The sequence below is a fragment of the Zootermopsis nevadensis genome, unplaced genomic scaffold, assembly GCF_977971745.1.
Source record: "Zootermopsis nevadensis isolate Lab colony 2312 unplaced genomic scaffold, Znev_1.0 Znev_ptg000010l, whole genome shotgun sequence".
Lineage (NCBI taxonomy): Eukaryota > Metazoa > Arthropoda > Insecta > Blattodea > Termopsidae > Zootermopsis > Zootermopsis nevadensis.
In genome coordinates this window covers 7,850,906-7,875,883 of record NW_028259142.1, presented here as the reverse complement: position 1 = coordinate 7,875,883, position 24,978 = coordinate 7,850,906, and the positions used below count along the sequence as shown (strand labels likewise).

General features: G+C 39.0%; 1 protein-coding gene across 1 annotated transcript; it reads right to left on the bottom strand.

Moving 5' to 3' along the window:
• Nucleotides 1-1,026: 1,026 nt before the first annotated feature.
• On the bottom strand, nt 1,027-23,159 carry LOC110832234 (circadian clock-controlled protein daywake-like). Its single transcript, XM_022069059.2, has 6 exons — nt 23,001-23,159; nt 15,354-15,446; nt 15,115-15,262; nt 13,048-13,190; nt 12,543-12,692; nt 1,027-2,177 (listed from the first exon to the last, which is right to left on the bottom strand). Exons 1-6 carry the CDS (start codon nt 23,071-23,073, stop codon nt 2,023-2,025), a joined length of 762 nt encoding a protein of 253 aa, XP_021924751.2. The 5' UTR covers nt 23,074-23,159; the 3' UTR covers nt 1,027-2,022.
• Between the last annotated feature and the right edge of the window lie 1,819 nt (nt 23,160-24,978).

Here is a 24,978-nt window from a genome sequence, read left to right as displayed (position 1 = left end):
TATTTTCGTTAAGAAAAAATAATATAAAAGAACATTTATGAATTTTTTCTTCATATGTAATAAGGTATAGTTCGATAGATGAAATTTTGAATTTTTGTTTTCTTTTGTTTTTTAGAAGAAAGTATATGTTACAACTCATCCTGGGCTCCAAGTGTGTATCTCAAGAACTCAAAAAATTCGATTGACGTTTTCACGAAAATAACTGCGGCAGGGTCCAACACTACCTATCAATTTTTTTCGACGGGGAAGGGAAAATTGATGAAATTAACTTCATAAAATTTCATTGAGTCTGCGGTGTAATGTGCAATGAATGGGAATGGTTTTAAAAAAATTATTGTTGTTGCTATTTTTGACGGGTATTTCTCCAGTATATTTTGTATTAGAAATCAAGAAGATCACACATCTGCTGGTCTTCAATCGTGTTGTGTGGCCTGGCTGTAATATTGCGTCCTTCATAGACCTGCACTGCAAGTCGCAAAACGTTGACAGCGTTCCACAGTGCATTGAAAGATCTGGTAATCACAATGTCACTAAAACACCTCCTCTACTACGCGCAAACAACAATAGTTAAGCTTCTAGCTCCGCGGAGACTAATCTTTCACTGCCCTATCAGCGCCTGGCCCACGCCCTCCACTGCAATGTACCAGTGAATGGCGCGCTACTGTCACGTGCATGCGCGGTGGAGCGAATTTTAAATATACATACCAACTTTGAGCATTTTTTCGCACCCTTGCACAGCGTATCAGCAGCTAAAATTTTGTGTACAATCATTACTAGATGGGCTCTGTAGATGAGCAAAATTTTAGGTGAGGTTTCGGCATGACCAACCTAACCATTCCCTAGTAACAGTATAAAGATGAATAATACAAGCAGAAAAGTATGGCTACTCAGCAAGTTATTGATATTTAAGAGAAGTATACCAACTTTGTGAGTAGCCTGTCAAATTCAGGTCTGTGTAGTGGCTGTCATATTGAGGGGGAAAATTAGGGCGGATACCTTGAAAACATGTTAGGTTAAACACATATATATATTGCACAGAGATTTTATATATTTTGTAAATTTGCATGATATTGTATTTTGTAAAGTAGATGATGGTTTATTATAAAGTATTGTGAGCTTATATTCCCTGTTCAAGCAGTTACTGGAAAAAAACAGGAGGCCAAGTTCATGTGACGATCATATCCGAAACGTTTGTTTCTTTTGGAGCCAGGTTAGGTCAATCAGTATAGTAACTGAATACGTACTGGACGACAGGGCTTTGATTCCCGACAGCGGTAGAAAATTTTTCGCTATTTTCTGAGTTCCTACCGGCTCTGGAGCCCACCCAGCAACATCTGCAATGTATACCGGGGTATTTCCCAGGGGTAAAATCTGCCAAGGCGTGACGCAGACTACTCACACCTACGTAGTTCCTAGGTCAAGAATGAACAGGAGGTATACTATCTCTGCCCCCAGCCACCTACATGCCGTGGGGGGAGTATTTTGTTAATGTTCCTTTTTGGTTATGTTTTTGCAGCTATTTTGTTTCGAAATTATATAGATTTATCCAAAGTAACCTAACCTTTAGCCTAACAAGTGAGCTGTGTTTCTTAACAGCATTTCTTCACAATCTGTGCTTTCTGGAAAGATTTCCTGGTCAGGAAACAATCGCCAATGGTTAAATATTTACTGTAATCCCCTAATCTCCTCATTCCCCCAGTACGTATTTTTAGTGTTACTAGAACTAAAACCGTCCTTGAAAGTGTCTATTTTGTGTAATTCGAAGACATTTAGAGAAATCTGGCGGCAGTATTCAAATTAATTATGGAAAGTGATTTCCAGTAATGTTTTCAGGCGTGGTAGAAACGTCAGAATCCGTTTGTAACTTTATAAGACGAGTATGATAATTTTAATATGATTATACACAGAGATTAGTGTACATATTTAGAATCCGTACAGTTTTTTAGTCTTTCAGGCCTAGTATAATGTAATTTCAATTGTAGGCTTTGCAACTTAACGCCGTACCATTTCTACTGCTTGTTGTTAATTCTCTGGGAATAAAATCCGGAAAGGAACCCTCAGTAACATCTTGTTAAACAGTCCCCTCAAGTACTGATCCCATCCCTCTGCTGCGTAGGGAAGTAACTCCTTGTAAAGCGGCCGCCAGTAGAGGTTGGCGAACTGCAAGGCGGCTTCATCTGTAAAATGTTAGTCCAATGTCACAAATCAGGAATGAGGGTGTCTACGTGAAATAGCCAGCGAAAATGTGAATAAGGACGTAGCTACGTTGTTTCATTGATGGCAAAATATATACGGTCATTTAATAGTATTCCACAATATACAATGACCTACCTTTTTGCCGAAGATATGTACGAACTGCATAAAATATTAATTTCGAAACATGCTTACTGTATATTCGTAAAAATAATTACAACCAGGCGTGAATAAAACGTTCTACATCTAAAATTTAAAATTTTCCAGTCTTCATATAACTATTAATAAGGTCGGGACTTCAGGTTCTTTCAGTAGTCACTGACAGAAAATTCACTACCCAACCTTAAATTCAATTAAGTTCTTCATTATTAGTGTGCTGCATCGCAGTCAGAAGGTCAATTACAAATACGTCACAAGAGGAGAACACAAGAAGAGAGGAATGAAAACAAAAAGTTAATAAAAGAGATTATAAAAAAAATACACGAGTTTAGGGGATATTTATACACAAAGGCAAATTTCTACTAAATATATAAATATGTTTAATCACAATAAACAAAGTCGATTAGATTGAAATTATTAGTAAATATGCAAATTAAAGAAAGTACTAAAACAGAGAATTTACATAATTAGAATAATGATATTCATTTAATCAATTACGAGTAGAGAAGGAGAGAAGGGAGAAATATGCAGGGGAGACCACAGCAGATCGGGGAACTTAATTTTTGGAGGCATGTGGAAGGGACAATAATAAAGATAAACACATGGAGAAAACATGTGTGGATTTATTGTCTATTTGAGATTTATAATCATTTATTAGTTTAGTTCTAAGAGTTGTAGTTTTTTAAACATTAATTTCTATAGAAGAATGTAACTTGCCCCATTTTTCCCCGTACCCAGGGCAAGAATGTGTATGGTTGATATAAGTTTGAACAGTTGCAAGAAGACACAGATTATCTACTACTTATGACGTAGGATATAAAAATGATGTAATACAATTTAAAATGACGTAACTTTACATATTTGAAGTCTACTTAAGCCTAATGCAAACGGCACACGTGTGCATCTGTTCATCATCGTGACTACCAACACCTGCTTATGAGATATGGGCCCATTTCAAGGAAGACGAATACCGGATCCACCCTTCAGTAGACTGCGAATAGACATCGTCACTTTACAGGCACTTGTCAATTAATCCTCTTCTCTGGGTACCCCATTCTGCCCTACCCCATCATCCCCCGAGTATACTATTTCAAATTTGGATTTTCCCACCAAAAATAACATCATGAAAATAAATATATATATTGTGTTTAAGACTTTCAAGAAAACACCTTGTAACATGCATCATTCAAAAAAGTGGGTATGAATAATAAAAAGAACTTACATTCACTGGAAGTTGAGAGAAAATTGTAAAATGTAGGTGCAAAATCCAGCATGGGTGATTAATTCAGAAACTGCAACCACAAAATGGCGCTGACTGACATGACATGATCCTGTGCTGTATGCTAATGATATTTCACCCGGTCCCGATAGATTGCAACGCATTGCAGACAAAGTAAAGCCGATATCCTGTTCTGCCCTGGTCTCTCCTATGGAATCACTAACATCATTCAACCCTCCGATAACTTAAACAGATTAAGTTTTCCACAACTTCTTCTGTAATTTTAATTATTTTCATTCCATGCGTCTCTAAACTGATTTATTTGCACGTTTTTTTTCCTCAAAAATTAAGGTTGCATCGAGTTCTTTTATTCACCCCCTCACATCATTTGATTGTACGTAAAAAATAAATGCATGTAAATAGACAGAATTTAAAATGCTATGTTAGCTGCTACCAAGAGTATGATGAACTCTTCTTTGACTACCTCGTCCTCAGGGTTCTGTACCCTGCGGGCGAGAACGAAGATTGTTCTCGAAACGTTGGTGTTTTCTTCAATAAACCACCGTGAGTGCATCAGATCATAGATCATCAAGAGTATGACGAGGATCTCACGACGGAAAGTACTAAATTTCATTCGTGTCTTGTGCTATTCCGCACCCCGGCCTGCGTATTTATTGTACACCCTGGTTGCATACGTTCACCGCACAACACCCGCGGCGGAGAAGTTGCCGCCCGTTCACGGCGAAACGCTCTTCCGTAGTTCATGTATTATTATTATTTATTTACTGCAATTGGGTTTGCACCCGATGGCAGTGGTCCTTACACTATACATATTCGGTGCATAAAAAGATTCATCAACTACAGAGAATATATATCGTTGTATCATCTTCTGTGTTTTATGATTTATTTAAGGACTCTTTCTACTGCTTAGACTATGTTGCATCAATTAAAGAAATTTTGTCGAAAAATGAATTTTGAAAAAAGTGGAAGAAAGTGGTACTGGTCTAATTTAAGGAATTTTCCCGACATGTCAGGTGACACTGAGCAAAACGACAAGATAGGCACCGGGTGTCCGGTTTTCGTGTGTCGATTAGAACCAGGGACCTTCCGAATACGAGATTGGAATACTAACCAATCACCTGGTTGGTCGGTACATGTGAATAAACCAAGTATTTATTTACTTGTCTTTTGCAGACTTCTGGAATGTAACTCTGTGTAGACTTATACATGGTTATCACCGTTTCGGAGCAAGGTATCGCCTTCATCTTCTGCTCAAATTTTAACCCTGAAGATGGAGGCGTTACATTTTTCCGAAATGTTATTAACCACCCACAAAACTACATGGCATCAGAGCACAGACGTGACGCCATATTTACCACCATCAGAATCTTAATTTCAAATAGTGAGTAATGCCATGAGTAACTTTTATATCATAGTACAGTAAAACAAAGAACACAACCAATTTATTACCCAGTAATCTGTAGTGAATAACGACTAAAACCTGCGTTTTCCATAATCATAAAAAAATAAAAAGATTATAAAATCTTGATAATCATTTTAGCATTTTAAATTTTATACAAATTAATAAGTTATAAATATTTTAATACATGGTTATCATTATTTCTTCACATCATGGAGGAGATCCTTAGTGTAATGGCATAGAAGGTTGGAGTTAGACCTGATGATGGTCACATTGGTTCGAAACATGTTGTTGAAGTGAACAGATAATGGACACAATGTGTGAAAAGTAACGGGCAGAAAAAACAAAAGGAATCTGAGTCCGGTTTGCAGCTTTGGAAGTCCGACAAGATAATGTGCACTTCAAAAGGTTTTTGGTAAATATTAAATATCAACATTTCCGCTAAACTGATTCTGCATCTTCATGATTTAAAGCGGAACCATGGTTTGACGAAGAATATTCAAAATAATTACATTTATGGAAGCAGGCTAAACTGCAATGGTTGCAGAATCCAAGCCAAACTAGCAGAATTTTCAAAACCAAGGACCAAATTAACCATTTAATGCCAAATCTCGTCCCTGTGATATTAAAGATTTAAGTCCATACTTTAAAGGAAACTCAACCTATAACAATTACAAAGATGAATCAATTAATACTGTTTACGAAAACAATCGCTGTTTATTTTCAGTGTCATACGAAATCCATTAACACAAAATGCAGAATTACTAACTGTTTAAGCAGGTGGTACATATACTTACTGCAGGGCTCTAAACGGTTATTGAGCTTGAAACAAATAACAAGAATAAAAATATTATAGATCTGTATAGAGGAATAAGGAATTGCAGAAGGGCTACAAACCTAGAACTTAGTGAAAGTTGGGAATGGTGATCTGATTGTCGATTCCTACAGTGTTTTGTATAGCGTAATAATAATTCCTGCCGTCTATTGAATGTACATTGGATTAGTTAAGTTACTCAGACTAAAATGCATACAGTCGTTAGTGCCTTAACTTTGTTCCTCGAGATTAAGATTGCTATTAAAAAAGTGATAGGATATGAAAACTAGCAATTGAAAAAACTGTGGCAGACGTGATTTATGCAGGCTCTGAGATACACTAATTTGTTAACTCTGTATGTAATAAAGAATTATCGGAGCGGTGTAAGGAATCTACTATTGTGCTCGTATATATTTATAAGAAGGGCTATGAAACTGAACGCAGTAATCGTGAACTACACGCAAAATTTTATCAAACATTCTTCTGTCACTATTAACTCGTACAGTAGACAAAATTATTGTAGATAATCAGTATGGATTTCGATGTAATCGATCAACTGCTGATTAGGTATGCTGCATTAGTTAGGAAATAAACTGAAATAGAAGTATAGTGGGGCTGTACAGGTACTTTTTATGAACTTCACAAACGTATTGTTTATTTAATAGGGAAGTATTGTGTAAGACTCTCATTGTACTCGGTACACCAGTGAAATTTGTTTGGCAAATTAAAATATTTTTGATTGAAACCTACAGTAATGTCCGTATAGGCAAATATTTGTCTACCGATTTTCCCATCGAAAGTGGTCTCAAACAAGGAGATGTTTTATCTCGGTTGCTTTCAAATTTTCCTTTAGAATACGTCATTAGAAAGATCGAAGAAACAAAAAATGGAATGAAATTAAACAGGACACAACAAATTCTGGTTTTTGCTGCTGATGATGCTAATTTATTGGGCAAACACACAAAAATAAAATACACAAACTCTGTTAGATGCTAATAAAAAATTGATTTACAGGTAAGAGGAGAGAAACAAAAGTGCATGTTCATGTCTTGTTACCAAACTGCAGGGTAATGTCATCGTACAGAGGTACCTAAATAAATACATTGAAACGTGGCAATTTTCAAGTATTTGGAAACGACGTTAATAAATTAGAACTGCAGCCACGAGAATGTTATGTGCAGATTAATTTCGTGGAATGCTTGCTGCCGCACAGTTCAGAATTCTTTGTCTTACTCTCTGTTATCTTAAGACGCAAAGATTAAAATTTACAAAGTTGTCTAACTTCAATATTCCTGACTGGAAAACATTGTTTTTTAGTACAAAGATACTTCCCACACATATTTGTTACCGTTTGCAGTATCATTATTAATTTATGTGGTTTGTTATTACTGTCATTATTTTATAATAGTTTTAGTGTTGTATGAAATATTACGCTTAAGGTATAGGTCAGACAAGCAAGACGTTTTTCAGTCTGCTAGTAATGCAGCACGCGAAGAAGCTGACTGGAGTGACCTTCTCTGTATCACGTGAGGTTCCAGGGGCAGGTTGTTTGTTTTGTTTTGTCCTTCAAACCGAGAAATTCCTCTGAAGAGCTTTTTGTGAACACCACTGTCAGAAGCAAATTACAGGTATACGAATGAAAAGTGAGAGGAGCGAGTTTTATGTCATGTCATTTATGAGAACAACACGTCCAAAACCGAATTCCTCAATGAAAGGGGGCAAACGAGGGAGAATGTCCTGAATGTGTACAATTTCGCGAATAAAGACAACCAGGAGGCAACGTGACACGCGCTCGAACATTAGCTGACAAAAAACCCCTTTGAAAGTGCAAAAGAGTTTGGAAGAGGCAACTAAAATTTCCATAACGGAGATAAGAAGAATTTTAGGACAGCAGAAAAAGTAAGAACTTTATTCACTATGCCCAGCAATACACACAAATTTCCAGAATGTGTGACAGACGTAGATGATTTTGATAAGTGTGTCATTCGGTACAGTTAATGAATATTATGTACAAGAAAAAACATTGGAAAATACCTCTAAACTAGTCCATTTTAAAGAGTACTGATGGTGTTGTGTTACAATTTGGATCTCTAAATTATTGGATTATGTCCATCGCCTGTGTTTTCAAAAAGAACACTGCGTTTAGGAAGCTGAATCTGCATCCGTCCTCAGGTTAAAAAGTGAATATAGGCAACTACTCAGTTTGGTCCGAAAGAAAGAGCTAATCTCATTCACTGTAAAACCTAAGTCAGTACAACTACATTTACATAATCACCTGAGATCTGTTGTAATTTTGTTACTATCTCCTGTCGACGTAACATCATCTCAGGCGATTATATAAATGTAATTTACTGACTTCGATTGTCCAGTGATCGAGCCTTCTGTCGGACCAAACTTCCGAAACGTCGTGTTCTTTTTAATACCACAGGCGACGGACATGGTCCATGAATTCAATGATCCTTATTATCTCTAAACTAATTCTAAAATTAAGAGACGGGATTAATTTCAAATGCAATAGCACCAGCTTAACAAACATTGTGAATGAGCTTGGATTTCAAGAGAAGAGGATATGAAATAAGACGACGTAAGATATATGCAGGTTATCGTTCTCCATGGAGGTCGCTGTGGTTTCAATCCCAACGCACTATTTATTTTAAGTTGTGATTAATGTAATCAGCTACTGAACTTTCATTTTAAAAATTACTAGCAAAGATTATCACCACTTGCTACGGAAGTATACATCGGATCAAATATTCTTTGCATGAACTATACTTCTTGTTGCCAGACGACGAAATATGAAAACTATCGTATATGTTAGATGGCTGTCTTCTGGGTTGTTGCGCCTGTAGTCTGGTAGAAGTTTACCTCCTTGCTGCCTCCATCGGCAAGGCGATGTCGCCGTCTTCTAGGTTGCTGCGCTGTGTAGTTATCAGATGGTACGGTGCAACAACCAAGAAGAAAGCCATCTTCTGACTCGCCGCCTTGAAAACTTTAAATCCTACTATCGTGTAAGTAACCCGCTCCTAACTTTCTGCTTGAAAATTTTACCGGGCAAAAAGTATTGCGGTCAGTGTATTCACTTAACTCTCTCTTACAGTAGTTTGTCCAGGTTAGGCGGTTCCAGTCATCACGGCGTGGCGCGTCCACAGGTTGCGGTTAGAGAACAGCCTCCAGTTATGGAGGTTAACTGAGAAATTATTAAATAAGCAGTCGCGAACAGCCGATAAGGGGTGTTCATCCAGATTGAGGGTTGGGCGTGAGACTAACAAACTTCCACCGTAAAAACTGTAAATTGTCGCTAAAATTATACCAAGCATCGGGACCTGACGGACTCTTTGGTACGACCAAGGCAATTGAAAAAGATTTGAGATTTGGAACTTGGAAAGTTAAGAGTCTCTACAGGGCGCGGGTACTGAAATCAGTGCGTAGGGAATTAAGGAATTATAAATTAGATTTATTGGCAGTGCAGGAGGTGTTATGGGTGGGGGAGGGCGTGAACAGAGTAAAGAAGTTTACGTTTTTCTATGCAAAGGGGAATGATCAGTTTGGGGCAGTTTTTTGTTCGTAGCATTACTGGGGCACTAGTTAAGAGAGTAGAATTTGTTAGTGTCCGGTTGTCTTACATAATTCTAGAAGGACAATGGTGCGATATTATTGTCCTTAATGTTCATGCCGCAACTGAGAGCAAAAGTGATTATATTATGGATAGCATCTATGAAGATCTAGAATCGGTATTTGATACATTTGACAAGTATCGCATGAAAATTCTGCTAGGAGATTTCAATGAATTTTTATAAGTTCAAATTTTTCTGGCTCACTTTCCAACAGGAACTGTCTGATGGCAATTTATTTTCAGATCCAATGAAAATTGTGAATAGATGGAAAAGTTTCTTTAGCCAGCTCTTAAATGTTCATGAGAATCATGATGTTAGACAGGTTAAAATACATACAGCTGAACTGTTAGTACCAGAACCTAGCTTAGATGAAGTGGAACTAGCCATTGGGAACTTGAAAAGTTATAAATCTCCAGGAATTGATCACATTCCATTTGAATTAATTAAAGCGGGTGGCAAAGGGTTGCATATGAGAATCCATAAGCTTATAAAGTTAATTTTGGATAAGGAAGAGAAGCCACAACAATGGAAGGAATCCATAATTATTCCTATTCATAAGAAGGGGGACAAGACTGAGTTTGGTAATTGCCGAGAACCTTCTCTGCTATCAATCTCGTACAAAATTCTATCTAACATTCTTTTGGCAAGATTAACCCCATATGCGAATGAAATTATTGGGGATCATCAGTGTGGGTTCAGACTAAACAGATCAACGATTGATCAGATCGTTTGCATTCGTCAGATACTATAGAAAAAATGGGAGTTTGGTGCGACCGTACATCAATTATTTATAGATTTCAAAAAAGCCTATGACTCTGTGAAGAGAGAGGTGTTATATAATATTCTTATTGAATTTGGTATACCAAAGAAGGTAGTGAGTCTAATAAAAATGTGCTTAAATGAAACCTATAGCAAAATTCGAGTAGGTAAATATGTATCTGAGATATTTCTCATCAAGAACGGTCTAAAAGAAGGAGATGCTTTGTCTCCCTTGCTCTTTAACTTTGCGCTAGAATATGCTATCAGGAAAGTCCAAGATAGGCAGGAGGGTTTGCAATTGAATAAGACACATCAGCTATTGGCATATGCTGATGACGTTAATTTATTGGGGGACGATATAAGTACAATAAAGAGGAACGCAGAAGTTTTACTAGAGGCTAGTAGACAGTTGGGGCTAGAAGTAAATTCAGAAATAAACTAAGTACATGTTAGTATCTCGTCGTCAGCAGAGAGGCGGGTAGAATTATCTTAGGTTGGCTAATAAACCCTTTGAAAGTGTTACAGAGTTCAAATGTTTGGGAACAACAATAACAAAACAAAATGACACTCATGAGGACGTTAGGAGGAGATTAAATTCTGGAAATGCTTGCTACTTCTCAGTTCAAAATATTTTGTCTTCCCGTCTGATTTCTAAGAACCTAAAATTTAAAGCAATAAAATAATTTTGCCTGTTGTTTGGTATGGGTGCGAAACATGGTCACTCACTCGCAGGGATTGCAGGTGTTTGAGAATACGGTGTTGAGGACATATTTGGGCCTAAGAGAGAAGACGATGAGGCATGGAGAAAACTGCATAATGATGAGCTTAAAAATCTGTACTGCTCCCCCAATATTGTCAGGGTGATTAAGTAGAGAAGAAAGAGATGGGCGGAGCATGTAGCGCGCATGGATGGGACAAGAGGTGTGCACAGGGTATTGGATGGGAAGTCTGAGGGGAAGAGACCGCTGGGGAGACCTAGACGTAGATGGGAGAATAATCTCATGCGGGATCTATGGGAGATAGGAGTTGAAGGAGACTAGAATTTGTTGGCCTAGGACAAGGTCCGGTGGAAGGCTTTGGTTAATTCGGTGATAAACCTTCCGATTCCGTAAGTAATATAGTTAGATAATTAGTTACATTAAATTGTATTCGAACGCTAGTAATAGGTATGGGACTGTTAACTGCTGAGTTTTCCTTTAGCCCCGGCTGTGGAATAACGGAGAAATCACGGTCGAACTGGTAGGCGGTCTGTTCCCTCACTAATTTGCGAAATATTCTCCGCCATCTATGAACCGTGGGAGTAAAGAGATATGCTACGCGTCGCATTCAATCGCTGAGAATTAGATGGGCGCGTCATGTAGCTCTCATAAGGGTAATGAGAAGTGCGAACAAATTATTGGATGCTAAGCCTGAAGGACGGAGACCATTATAAAGACTAACCGTAGATTGATATCAAATTGGATCTTTGGGAAATGGGGTTTGGAGTTGTGGATCTGATTTGTGTGATTCATGGTAGGCGCTAAAGAAGAGTTATTGTGAACAGGGTAATTGACTTTCTGCTTTCATAATAGGCGGAGGATGTCATGCCTAGTTGACCGTACTGTTAGGTTCTAAATACATAAAACATGTTGTCTTGTTATTAGCCTCACAAAGAAAAATATTGTAGAAATATTTCACTGACGTATCGACCAAAGGATTGAAAATTTGCAAGTCATCAAGCTAAGGAAGCGATATAGCCTCTTCTTAAGCCTTTACCTGCAGTAACCGAGGCAATGAAATGTGTGAGGTGCAAAGTGCCAAGAAGAATGTAATTATTGAAAATAAACTTTTACTGTGACATAAGTACTACACACCGGTGCCATCTAGCAGAGACAATTTTAACTGCCTGTACCAACTTGGCACACGATTAATTCGATATGTTATTAAATATTGGCATGTATCACCCACGTAAATAAAAATACAAAGGGAAAAAGGACACTTTGTACCTTCAATATTTCAGCATATTTGAGTATGGATACAGACAACCTCAGGCAGGACATCCAAAGTTCCGAACCGGACACAAATCCGTCGCTCGACAGAAAAAGCCGCAAGAAAAATAGAAACAGTAGACGGAAAGTGTAATAAATAGGACAGAGAGAAGTGAAAGGGAAAATAGCAGGACAACAAAACAAGAAGCAAAAGAAAATTCAGGAGCTAGAAGAGAATAAACGTATCTTACAAGAAACAATGAAATGAGTAGAACAGGAAAAGGAGATACAGACAAAAAAGAATAAGAATAAAAGGGAAGTGGACACAGCTGACAAACAAGGACAGGAGGATGAGGCATCGATAGAGACGCGAGGTATGGCAGTTGCATGTACTCACTGAGCTCATCGCTGTCGTTGAAGAAATTGGAGATGTACAACTTCATGTCTCCCACCTCCGGATACACGGTCACATGTCGCACCTTTAGGTACTGCTCGCCGTCAATGGTGACCAGATCACCGCGAACCCCACATGTGGCGGTCACATCACCTGAAAACCATCATAATCGATATATTTTAGTGTCGGTGCCCGGCCAATAACGTGGTCACCGTAGGTTATAATACCAAAGAAACAAGGTATGAAGATGTGGACTGGATTTGTTGGCTCAGAACAGGAGCCAGTAGAGGCCTTTTATGACGGCTATAATGAACCTTTGAATTTCATTAAATGCAGGGGATTTCTTGACAAACTAAGCTTCTAAAGGAGGAGTTATGTAGTTCTTAGCTAGTTGTAAGCTAAAGTTAAAGTGACAGAACTCTCCATATTGCATCGCACAACGTTAAAATAAACAACTAGTTACTCCAGGTCCTAGACCCCTAACTTCTGACTCTAACGGCATCCTTACTCATGCTTATGTTGTACACGCCCTTGCCACCAAAGGTGAAGCCGACGATCTTGCCCTGGGCCTTGTATTCCCCCTCGGCGAGCGCAGTGGGCAAACGGTAATCGATATCGAAGACCAGGTTTGACGAATCGCTCAGGTTTGCCCTGCAGAAGATAAGTTAAATGTTGTCTATTATAAGATTCTGTGATTATCACAAGAATAATCATAATGAATTTAATGAATATTAATTCATATGGTCACCGAATATTTTATAGGAGTTAGCCTATATAGAACGGGAGAGTCCTCTACTTGTTTTAAACAGCTTCTATGTATAAGACTTGAGGCCTTCGCGGCTCGGAATTTGGCCATAAAATTGATTTTGGGAAACCACCATACTAGCTAAGAGCACAGGATATCTGGACAGACTAGTAAATGTGGCCATTGAAATTACACTGCACCCCGATAATTTTAACAGAGACGGTGGATTCATGCTGAATTAGGTATGGAAACCCCTCATTAGTTTACTTGGTGACCAGTACGATTCAACATCGCTTTTCCTGATAGCAGGACGGAGAGGACTGAAGTGAGGTTAAGCGACATGAAGGAAGAACATAGTACTGAAGAGTGGCCGCCATTAGGAAGACGTGACGTGGAGACGGGTTAATGAAAAAGAGTGGAGGGATACTGTCATTCAAGATGACAGCAGCTGATTGCCCGGACCTAGATAAAATGATTTGATCCCTTTGTTCCAGGTGCTGCGTTTCCGTACAAATGATACTAGATTGAGTGCGTCCGTATTCCCTACTGGCCAAAGGCCGTACATGAAAGGGCACTATTTTCGGTAGATATAAACAGCAATCTAGAGGCCCGCTTTCTGGAATGTCGATGGTGTTTGCGGCAAAAAACTGGAGCTGGAACAGTTCCTCGGTGGACACAGAGTCGATGTTTGCCTCCTGAATAAGACGCACCTAGCATCGGGTCGGGCCCTAAGGTTCGCGAACTATGTTTACCACCGGACGGACAGCCCGACGCCGGGGGAGGCACAGCGATCCTTGTCCGCAGGGGCACAGATCATTATCTTGTGCCATTCTCGGGTCTACAGCACCTGGAGGCCACCCGCCATTTCGCCTAGTGATGGCGACCAGTACAGTGAAGCTCGCGGCGGCATACGTCTCGCCCACGCGGCCCTGGACCGAGTCGGACCTGACCGAGTGTTTGAGCAGGGGGATCACAGTCTTGGTAACCTCAACGCGAAGCACAAGGACTGTAATTCTAATCTGATCTTTGAAGGGGTTCGCTCCTGCGGGATTACGCTAACAGAAACTCTTTCTTGATCTACGGGCCGGACTCTCCATCGACGGCTCATTACACACACAACGGACCACCCGATGTCCTTCAGATTGTAGTCGTCAAGGACTTCGTCCAACCGGTGTATCTGACTCTCCGTTCCGCACTCAGCCCAGATCACCTGCCTGTCTTCATCAACATTACGTGCCGATAATTCTTTCAGAATCTACTTGACCGCCCCGACTTCACGCAAATTGACTAGGGTGTATTCCAAGCTTGCCTCGAAAGCAGATTCCCAAGGAATCCCGTGGTAAACGACGAGTAGGAAATCGACGAGTACGTCGAGGAGCTGACCAGCGCCATCCATGGGGCCACAGCGGCATCTGCTCTCAAGCATCGACCCCTTGTGCACCTGGGGCCTCCTCTGCTCGCTAGTATACATAATGAAATGCGCCTGAAGAACCGGCTGAGAAGACAGTGTCAGGTCACGAGGGACCCCGCTCTGAAAGCTCGGGTTAACCGCCCCCAGAGGTTGGTGACATATCGACTCAACGAGTGGAGGAACGAACAGTGGAGCGATACGCTGGAATCTTTAGACAGCGAGGACCAGTCGCTATGGAAGATGACAAAGCGGATGATGCGAGTCCTTACTCCTTCGCCCCCCTTGCTGGCTCTCTCGGACTCCGAGAAAGCGGAAGCCCTGGCCGGCAACCTTGAGGTCCAGTTTCAACCGGTGGGCGACTCGTCGGACCCGGCTGTTATTGACATGTTTAACGACGCCCAGGAGGTACAGTATCTAACCTGAAGTCCAAAATTTCAATGTCCTTCAATCCGTAGAAGTTGGTGTTCTTGACAACCATATTCCCCACCGCGTCGCCTCGTTTGTAATTCAGCAGCACCTCGGGAGCAAACAGGGGGTCTAAAGGGGGCACACCCAGTGCAGGCACTCCTGTAAACAGGGAATGCAAGCCGCTTTCACAAATATCGCAGATATTAATCACAATGCTTGCGAAACAAATGTTTTGTGTTATTACACTTACCAGCACTGAACTTAACCAAAGCCCTCTGTATGTTGCGCGTAGCACAGCCCTCGAAGTCAGGACTATTACGAGGGCAGGGCTCGAAAATATCCGCTGTAACAGATGAACAACATTTCCACAGAGGAACAACTACAATATTGACAATAGTATTAAAATATATTAAAATTGTCCGTCAACAAAACATATGCCTTAATGATAATAACATTTTGCTTAACAACCCCATTTTTAATGCACTCCAGTACCTTGACCCCAACCCTGACAAACCGCCTTTCACCCAATAACACCGCAGTCAATAACCAACCTCGCTCCGATACGATGTACTTCTGATCTCTCCTCTTACAACTTCGATATTACTTCTCTGGTAAGTTTATACATTTACTTTCATTTATTTATTTTGTTTTCTATATTCAATTTCATTAATGGTTTTGAATCCTTTAATTCACAGACCAATATACGCAGCATTAACATCACTCCGACAATACGATTGTATCAATGATATATAACACAACAACAAATGTTGATACAATGTGAAAAACGAAGAAATGATAAGAAAATTAAAAATTAGTAATTGAATTAAGAGTTTATAACATACACCTGATGACGGCTCTATGAAAGCCGAAACATGTCGAGAATGTTCCATATGTAAATCGAGTACTCGATACGGAACAAAGGATAATATTTTAACCATTTAATTATCTTATATTACTTTATTGTGATTGACGGACAATTTTAATATATTTTAATACTATTTTTAAATGAAATCACAATATGACGCACCTACAATATCTTACAATATTGACAGAAACTTACTCATGTATAAGCCTTTTTAGGGCATATCCCTGTTTTATAATAAAATATGTGGCTATTATCAGAAATGCATACACAGTTTTAATAGAGAAGCCTAAAGACATAACGTAGCTTGGCTTAGATAGGAGATTACATTAAAATGGATCTTTAAAAGCATGATGTGAGGATGTGGCTCATGGTATGCGGGATTTTGTGAGCACGGTAATATTTAAGATTTGGGGTTTTCACAGCGGTGAGTATGGATATTTTTGTATTCTGGGTTGTTGCGCTGTGTAGTCTAGTCAATGTTTACCAAAGTTTCAGACGTCATACTGTGTCCGTCATCAGGGCGATGAATATTCAGCGCAACAACCCAGAAGATAGAAATCTTCACGGTAATATTTTTTAGGGTTCCATAAATAGTGGATGACTTATTTATTGCTTGAGAGATTATTAGCTTCTGAAGAAGAGTCTACTCCAAGCTGTGAGTTGAAGGTGTTGTAACATGCCCATGTGTGTTTTTGTGCACTTAGAGGACACTCCTTTTTGCCATCAGCAGTACCAACATGGCAGTGGTTTTTCAAGCTTGTTAGTGATAGGAGCGCCACTTAATAACAGGTTCTGAAATTTTTGTCTTACATAACACTTGTCTTACGGAATGTTGCATCGTGTGGTCTGGAAAAATTTACCGATGTTTCAGGGGCAATTACTGCTTCTATTAGCAGAGTGATCCTACAGTTGCATTAAGCATGATTAAAACGTTGGAAAATTTCTGCTAGACTACACAGCGTAACATTCTGGAAGGCAGTCATCTTCATACTCGCCGCCATCACAATCTCATCTTATATCATAACAGCACATATACACATCTACAGATTATATATGAACCAATGTCATATGTTATTAGTCAAAAATATGGCGACGGTTCGAAGTCTGGTGTTATAACGGGCGCTTAGTCTGAGTTTGTTCACTAAATTGTACGTACAATTACGTATTTATAGTTATTGTTCGTCTCCCCATGCAGAATGAAGCACGCGGCTGTAACTGCTTCGAGAATTTTTTTTATGAAAGAACTGAATACCCCTACTTAGACTTTTGGTAATTTGTAGGTTTCCATGTTATTATCATCATCGTCGTCGTCTTCAAGGACTGGTTCCAAGGGATCCATTCCTACTCAATTTAAATTGGTAGTTGGTCTGTCCATTGTTTCTTCGGTCGTCCTACTTGCCTTTTGCCTTCCAGTGTATACTGTAGAACAGCCTTTGGTAGTCTGTTAGCACCCATACTCAGAACATGTTGTGTACATTTTAGTCTATGCTGTTATATTCGTTCAGATCATTCTTTATCAAAAGTTTTTTCATTATCTATTCACTTTTTGTCTAGTAAGTCATAGTCTCCTACTGCTCTCAAAACTTCCATTTCAGTCGTTTGAAGTTTTTGAAAATCTGCTCTTTTCATGGTCAAAGATTCTGATTCATACAAGAGTGCTGGGATCGCCATAAACTTGTATTATTTTATTTTGTTATCTTTTATTGTTTAATGTTCGTCTGATAGTACCGCAGAGACATTGAAATAGTGATACTTTTTATTTTATATCTTAGTCTGACATGTAGCTACGAGTGTATCCTAGGTATGTGAATTTTGAGACTTGCTCTATTGGTATGCTTTCATGTGCTCGTATATGATCCGTACCACAAAAAGCCATTACCTTAGTTTTGTCAGTTGATATTTTCATATTAAAATTAATAACAATTATTTATATTTTATGCGCCAAAATTTCTAAATCATTTTATGCGTTTGCCGTTAGGAGCTGATCATCTGCAAAAAGGATTGTCCGTAGTATGTAATCGGGATTCAAAATGATGCCGGCATTATTTATTTATTTTATCGAGTTTCATTTCATGGTGCCTATATATACATATATATTGAAGAGAGTGGAAGACAGGCTACAGCTTTGCTTTAATTCTTGGTTAGTAATTTCTTTCCTATTTGTATTTTTTTCCTTCAATGTGTAGGAAGAATTTGCTGTTATCATATAGTACATTTACGTTATTTATTAAGTGTTATTGATATCCCTTGCTGTGTTAAATTGCCAAAAGTTTGAATATTGCTGTCTTCAGACGCACCTCTGTCAAAATCTGAAATCCTGCCCAAAGTTTATTTATATCCATTCTGTCAAAAGCATTTTCGTTTTCATTTTATTGGAGATTATTTTAACCATACCATATCTGTCTTGTTCATAAAGACAAAATTATTTTTCTTCATCCTACATATTTCGAACCCAGTTAACTTGCTGTGTATTACTTTCACACGTATTCAGTCACAGGCATCAATATTATAAACAAAATTTTCCGATTTTCTTAAAAATTAATGTGAAGATCATGCATGAAAAACGGTGAACTTGAGTGTGCATACACCTGGATCTGGTCAAGGTTAGTGCTTAGCTGATTGCATTCCGGAAGTCGTCTCGAGTCATTTCAGTCCAATCCACATCCTCAGATCGTTCAAAATTAGACTAATTTCAGTATTCTATCATCTACTCCAAGTGATCTCTTTCTTTCAGATTTCCTGATAAGAATTCTGTATAGTACGAGGTGCGATCGGAAAGTTTCCAGACTGCGCCTATAAAAAAAAAAACCGTACACTTATCTCAGGTATTAAATTCATCCATCAACCTCGAAGTAGTTCCCCTGGGAGTGAACACAACGATCCCAGCGCCGCTGCCAAGCCTGGAAGCATCCCTGGAAATCTTTCTTTGTCAGCCTGTCAAGCACCATCTGCGATTCTGCCTGAATCTTTTCTATCGTCTCAAATCTCCTTCCCTTTAGCTGAATTTTCATCTTTGGGAAGAGGAAGAAGTCACACGGAGCTAAATCCGGCGAATAAGGAGAGTGCGGGATGACGGCCATGGTGTTTGAGGCCAAAAACTGCCGAACTTTGAGGGCGGTGTGCGCTGGCGCGTTGTCATGATGCGTCTCATGTGTAGTTCTTCCTTTAGAATCAGCTGACAGGTACCATAGCCTATCCCAACAATGTCGCACAAGTCGTTTATGGTACGACGTCGATCTTCGTGAATGGCCTGCCGAATCTTCGTAACATTTTCGGGCGTTGTGCTCGAAGATGGTCGTCCAGAACGCTCGTCATCATCGACAGAGGTTCCGCCATTTTTAAAACGTGAATGCCACACAAAAGTTTGTGCACGATCCATTGCGGACTCCCCAAATGCTTGCTTTAGCATTTCATAGGTTTCCGTAGCCGTTCTGGCGAGTCTTTGGCAAAATTTGATGCACACTCTTTGTTCATGAAAATCCGCAATCGCAGGAGGGTCGGTGTAATGCACTACCAAAACGCCCGTAACTAAGAAACAAATGCTAATTCGATGATGCCGGCTGGCACACTGATACACTATAAATGTAGACCGCACCCCCTAGCGGCAGAAGCTCGTACTACATCCGGTTCGCCCTCTATTGACACAGTCTTGAAACTTTCAGATCGCACCTCGTATTTGTGATCACGATGTGGTCTTTGTGTCCTGCCCTTTCATGTTCGTATACTTTGTGCAAAAAGAGAAACAGGGGAATTTACTTTTGCAAACCTGTTCTTTCCTAACACGTAGAAAAAATCCGTCGCTGTTTAAACTATGCCAAGGACTGTTACTTAACGCAGCCAGAAACTTGTACTGTCACTTTCTGCGGGCAACAGGTGTGCTGCACAAACGCACACTCGAATAGTGACCTATATGTCCTCATGTTTCTTCAGATTTTGAGGTATTATAACATCACTTTATTATGGGCCTTATAGGCCTAATATTACATAGGCCGATATAATTATTAACATTATACATTATGCAACTTCTTAGTCTGGGACAACGTTATTAGATAAGCTAAGAACCAGTATTGTATGAACATAGAATTACTAGAATTTCTGAAATCAAGGTACGATTAAATGTGAGGATTGAATCAGTCACTGAACATACTTTTTTATCAGTAATTATTTGTAGCACCGAGCACATTCTGACGTTGCTAAATGCCCACGATTCAATTTACAACAATTGGGACGACAGTATGGTCGGAAAACCTGGACGAAAGAGATTGCTTGGGAGTAGATGGGATGATATTAAACTGGATCGTAAGTAAATAGGATGTAATGGTGGAGATTTGATTTAGAGACTGAGGACAAGATACAGTATAATGTAGTAATGTGCCATTCCAACCTTCACAAACTGTAATTTCTGACCTAGTTACATTTCAGCATAAGCTTTCTCATGACACTAATTTTTTAGAGCTTGATTCGCTTTATTTATCGCTGTGTTTGGAAGAAATGACAGCATATTTTTATGTTTAATCACGGATACGAAGAGAAATACTGGCTAAAAGACCTTCAAGACAAGTTTTACAATTTCTCGCCATTGTCAATGCACTTTTAACTCCATCTTACCGTATAAAACAAAAACACGGAAACGTTTTATTTGAGATTTATACTTAACATTTAAGTGTTACTATTATAATGTCGCGTTGAACATTGCATACACCATCTTCAGGTTGAATATCATATACAATTTTATTCATTATTTACTGAAAAGACTCTGCATTATTAAGTCGCATCCTCCCATCGCCCTTCGTGTCCATTTTAAAACACAATTGGTAGAGAAATGGCTGTCTTCTGGGATGTTGCGTCGTGTACTTATCTTGGCGCCCTGATGATAGACGGAGCAAGCACCGCTGAAACATCGGTAAAATTCTACCAGACTACGCGGAGCGGCGTCCCAGAAGACAGTATTTTTCATATTTGAATATAAAAATCTGGATTCTCATATAATTGGTGTACTTCAACAAACTTCTTTTATTTCTTTCTCTCATCCTCTTTTACCCGTAGGTGTCGAGGTTTTTATTTATTCGACTGATCTATTTGAACAATGGTAGGACTCCTTGGATGAGTGATCAGCCCGACGCAAGGCCTCTACCTATACAAACACAGAAAGACGCGGACAAACATCCATGCCTTGAGTGTGACTCGAACCCACGGTCCCAGCGGCCAGTCGCACGAGGTCCGTGGCTCAGACCGCGTGGCCACTGCGGCCGGCACAAAGAATATTAGGATGGTAAAGTCAAGGAGGATGAGCTGGGTGGTATAAGTAAACTAGTCTAAATATGTGTTAGGAAGAGAACGCTTTGGAGAAAATCTTCAAGCAAAAGGGCGAGTGTGTGGACTGGAATCATCTGACTCAACGTATTGCCCAGTGGCGGATTATTGTAAAAATAAAAACAAACATTTAGGTTTCACAAAAAGCAGGGCATTTCTCAACCAACTGAGTGACTATGCGCTTCCCACGATTGACTGCATCATGCAGTTAGCTAAATATAGTCTTACCCCGTATCCTTTTAGCAACAATTGTCAATGCCTTTTGCCCGTGTCACACAAATGCAAATGACTGCAATTATACGCAACTGTATATTTGTGTACTCTATACCAGGTCTGGAAATTATATTTAAATTTAAGTGTTTTCGAGAAGTTAGTTAGTCAAAGAAAATTAGTAAAAAACACTTTTATTATGAAAGAGTCTATTAGCCCTGTAAGACATAAGAATGTTTAGATTTGTAACTGTTCTACCAAAATTCTTGGAATTTTACCTGCCAATGCGTGCATGTGGTGTGTCGTCATTTATACACATAAACCCAAGAAAATATCCGACCCCCTTACCAAGGCTCTGTAGATGTTTTCATACTTCATTGAATTTTATTTCTTGGCACAGAAGTTTGTGAACAATATTTTTACAACTGCTTATTCCACAGACTAATCTGTGTAACTGGCGGAAACCAAGTGGCATAATGCTTAATCAGAATATTTAAAAACTGCCCGATTGTTGGCGGATGGCAGCTAGTGGGGACGGCGCTTTATCGGGAAATTCTCTGTGATATAGCAGGCTTTCGTGAGCGCAATGCGAAGATAAAGTTACGAGTTTAAAACGCGGTACAGTATTGGGACTTAACTGTATATATGTTACCGTAAAAGCCAGAATGTTGTTGAAACATAGGTTTTACGAGACAAATCTAGGTTTTACGATACACTGTTGGTAAAAACCCGAAATCGAACTGTTCGCGTCTTATTTCGGGGTTTTACCATTCGCTGTTGATAAACCCCCATATTCCACGAGAATACGGTATAAGTAAAGAGAAGGGTATAAATGTAGTAACTCACTTTTGTTATAGATGTTTTTTTTTTCTATTTTCGGTTCCATAAATTACAACTTTAGAAACATACATTCCTTGTCTAAGTTGTATTTTAGAATAAACTTTAACAGAAGTCAAAATAATAGATAAAAACATTGCAAGAAATATAAAAATTGTGAAATAAAAAAACCTGAGGCATCTAACCTAACCTAACCTAACTTAACCTTTTACTACCCGCTTATGGTAAAATCTAACATTTACCAACACCCATTGGTATGACCCCGAAATAAGAAGCGAATTTTCTTTTTCGGGCTTCTACCAACACTGTATAATAAAACCTAGTTTTGTCTGGTAAATCCTAGATTTCGCCAACATTCGGGCTTTTACGGTAGCATATACATCAACAACATCGGAAAGATGAAAATATGTTGTTTTGCACATGCTTCCGGTGGGCTTACTATATTTAGTTTTATGTTAAAAATAAAAAGGCTTCGTTGAACATTAAAACATGAATATTTCTTCTCAAATTGACCTTCGCTTTCGTGCTTGACTTGATTATTTGACAACTCAATTGAAGCGATTTTAAAGCCAGTGACAAAATTGTTTTTAGTCACTGCCACACCTTTACACGTACTTAACAAAAGACACTGTTATAAGTCTCATATAAAAGACAGTCTGTTTCTAGACTCACGCCATTCTACAGATGCAGGTGGTGCGGCGACTGTAGTTGACGCCAACAAAGCAACCAATACAAACTGGAACATGTCGTGCTGAGGCTTCAAAACAACTGAGAATCGCGTCTCTCTTCAACTATTATATACACACGTAAGACTGGCCGCTTGGGTTGTTTCATACTTCCCCTGAAGCACGACCTCGTCTTCGGCATTCCTCTTTTTTTTAGCAGTAAGCGTTATGTAACAACGTGACAATGACATATTTCATATTTCAACATAACTCATTGACATAATGGCAGTGCATCAAGTTTTGCCTATTTGTGGGAAATTTTCATTATCCTGTTACGTTCTTACAAGTAAGGGAGTTCATCTTTGTGGAAATTGCTTTGCAGGAAACAATCAAACGCGACTTCAACATTACCAAAGGATGCACTCTTTTGCCTACCGGTTAGTGACTGGTTTTGAATCTCGACCAAGCTGAAGAAGATTTCATTTTATCCGAAATAAGATACTGACACATATTTTAAATAACAGTACTTCAGTCGACTTACTTAGTTGGTTGAGTGGTTACATGGGACTGTGGCCTGAGACTTTTTCAGGAAGTTAGTTACTTTGTAACTAAATGAGCTAGTGTTGGTATGGTACTTTAGTAGGTAGATGGATGATAAATCACTTGGCCTCTTACCTGTGTGTCGGTTAATTAGTCAATTACATTTTGTAGACTGAAGTTTCTAAAAAAAAAAAGTACGTTGTTTAATGATCAAAATTGCATAGCTTGTTTATTTTTCGAAGCGAAATGAAATACAGGAACCTTCAGGGTCGAAATATTCATTAAATGTAATAAAACGAGTTAAGTTAGTTTAATTGACAGAGAGCATACAGTTCTCGAAGCTGTAAGTGTGTGTCGTCTGTGGAAGCGTGGCCTCGAACTCCGAGCTTCATACTTGGGTTAAATCAAATGGCAACAATGTATGCTTCTTCTTGTTCTTCTTGCGTGGGTTTCGCTGAAGGCCTTAGATGTTTCTAACATTACATGATCTTCATTTGGTTTTATTAGTAATTTATATTCATAGTGCTTGTCCTGCAATTTTACGCAGATCTCTGTGAAGGACAGAGCCCAGAGTTTAGTAATGAAGATATTGCCCGGTGTTTGGGAAGATTACACTGACATTGTATCCGTCCAGTAGGCGTCGCAAATAGCAACAAAAACCGAAAAAGAAAGAGCATTTCTGTCACGTCAGATGTGGCTCTCATCGAAATAATTGGCGAAAATCTCGAAATTCTTAGTCAGAACAAGGATATTGTAAAATGAACATCGTTTGGCACAACGTGCATTTGCCCTTACAACGAAACTAATTAACTGTTATGTTGCAAATGTAACTGCCAGTAAACACGTAAATGGTGGTGTTTGTTTCATTGATTAGTAAATGAGCAGGTGTGCATAATATATCCTTTGGAAACTAAGCTCTGTTCTTTGTAAATAACTACCGTGTGCCGTATAAAATGATGGTGAAGACCAAATATTTAGAAGGAATTCCAGTAGAAAACAGTTTTCTTCTTCAAGGTTTCAGACTTGGGTGATTTGTGGCTTCTGTCAGTATGCAAGTCTGAAAACAGGTTATCATCCCACCTTTCCCCCCCCCCCTCCACAATTTGTCAGTCTCTTAAGCTGGTAGCCATCATTTACATTGTTAATTGATACGGGTTCTTAATTACTCTGCAGTGTGCATTTGAACTACTTTTGAAGTATCCCTTTCTGGCGAATTACCAGGTAAATTCGTTCTTCTCTCTTTCTGTTTTTCCATGCAAAGAAATTTATTATTCTCAAGTTGATAAGTTTCCTGACAATTGAACTATAACTTTCCTTCCATTAAACTAGCAACAGATCAGCACTGCTGCTGAAGAGTATCCAAAAATCTAAAACTTCACATAGTGAAACATGATTGTGAGCTAATTTTCATTAAACGTTAAGCATAATGTTTTTGACACGTTGCT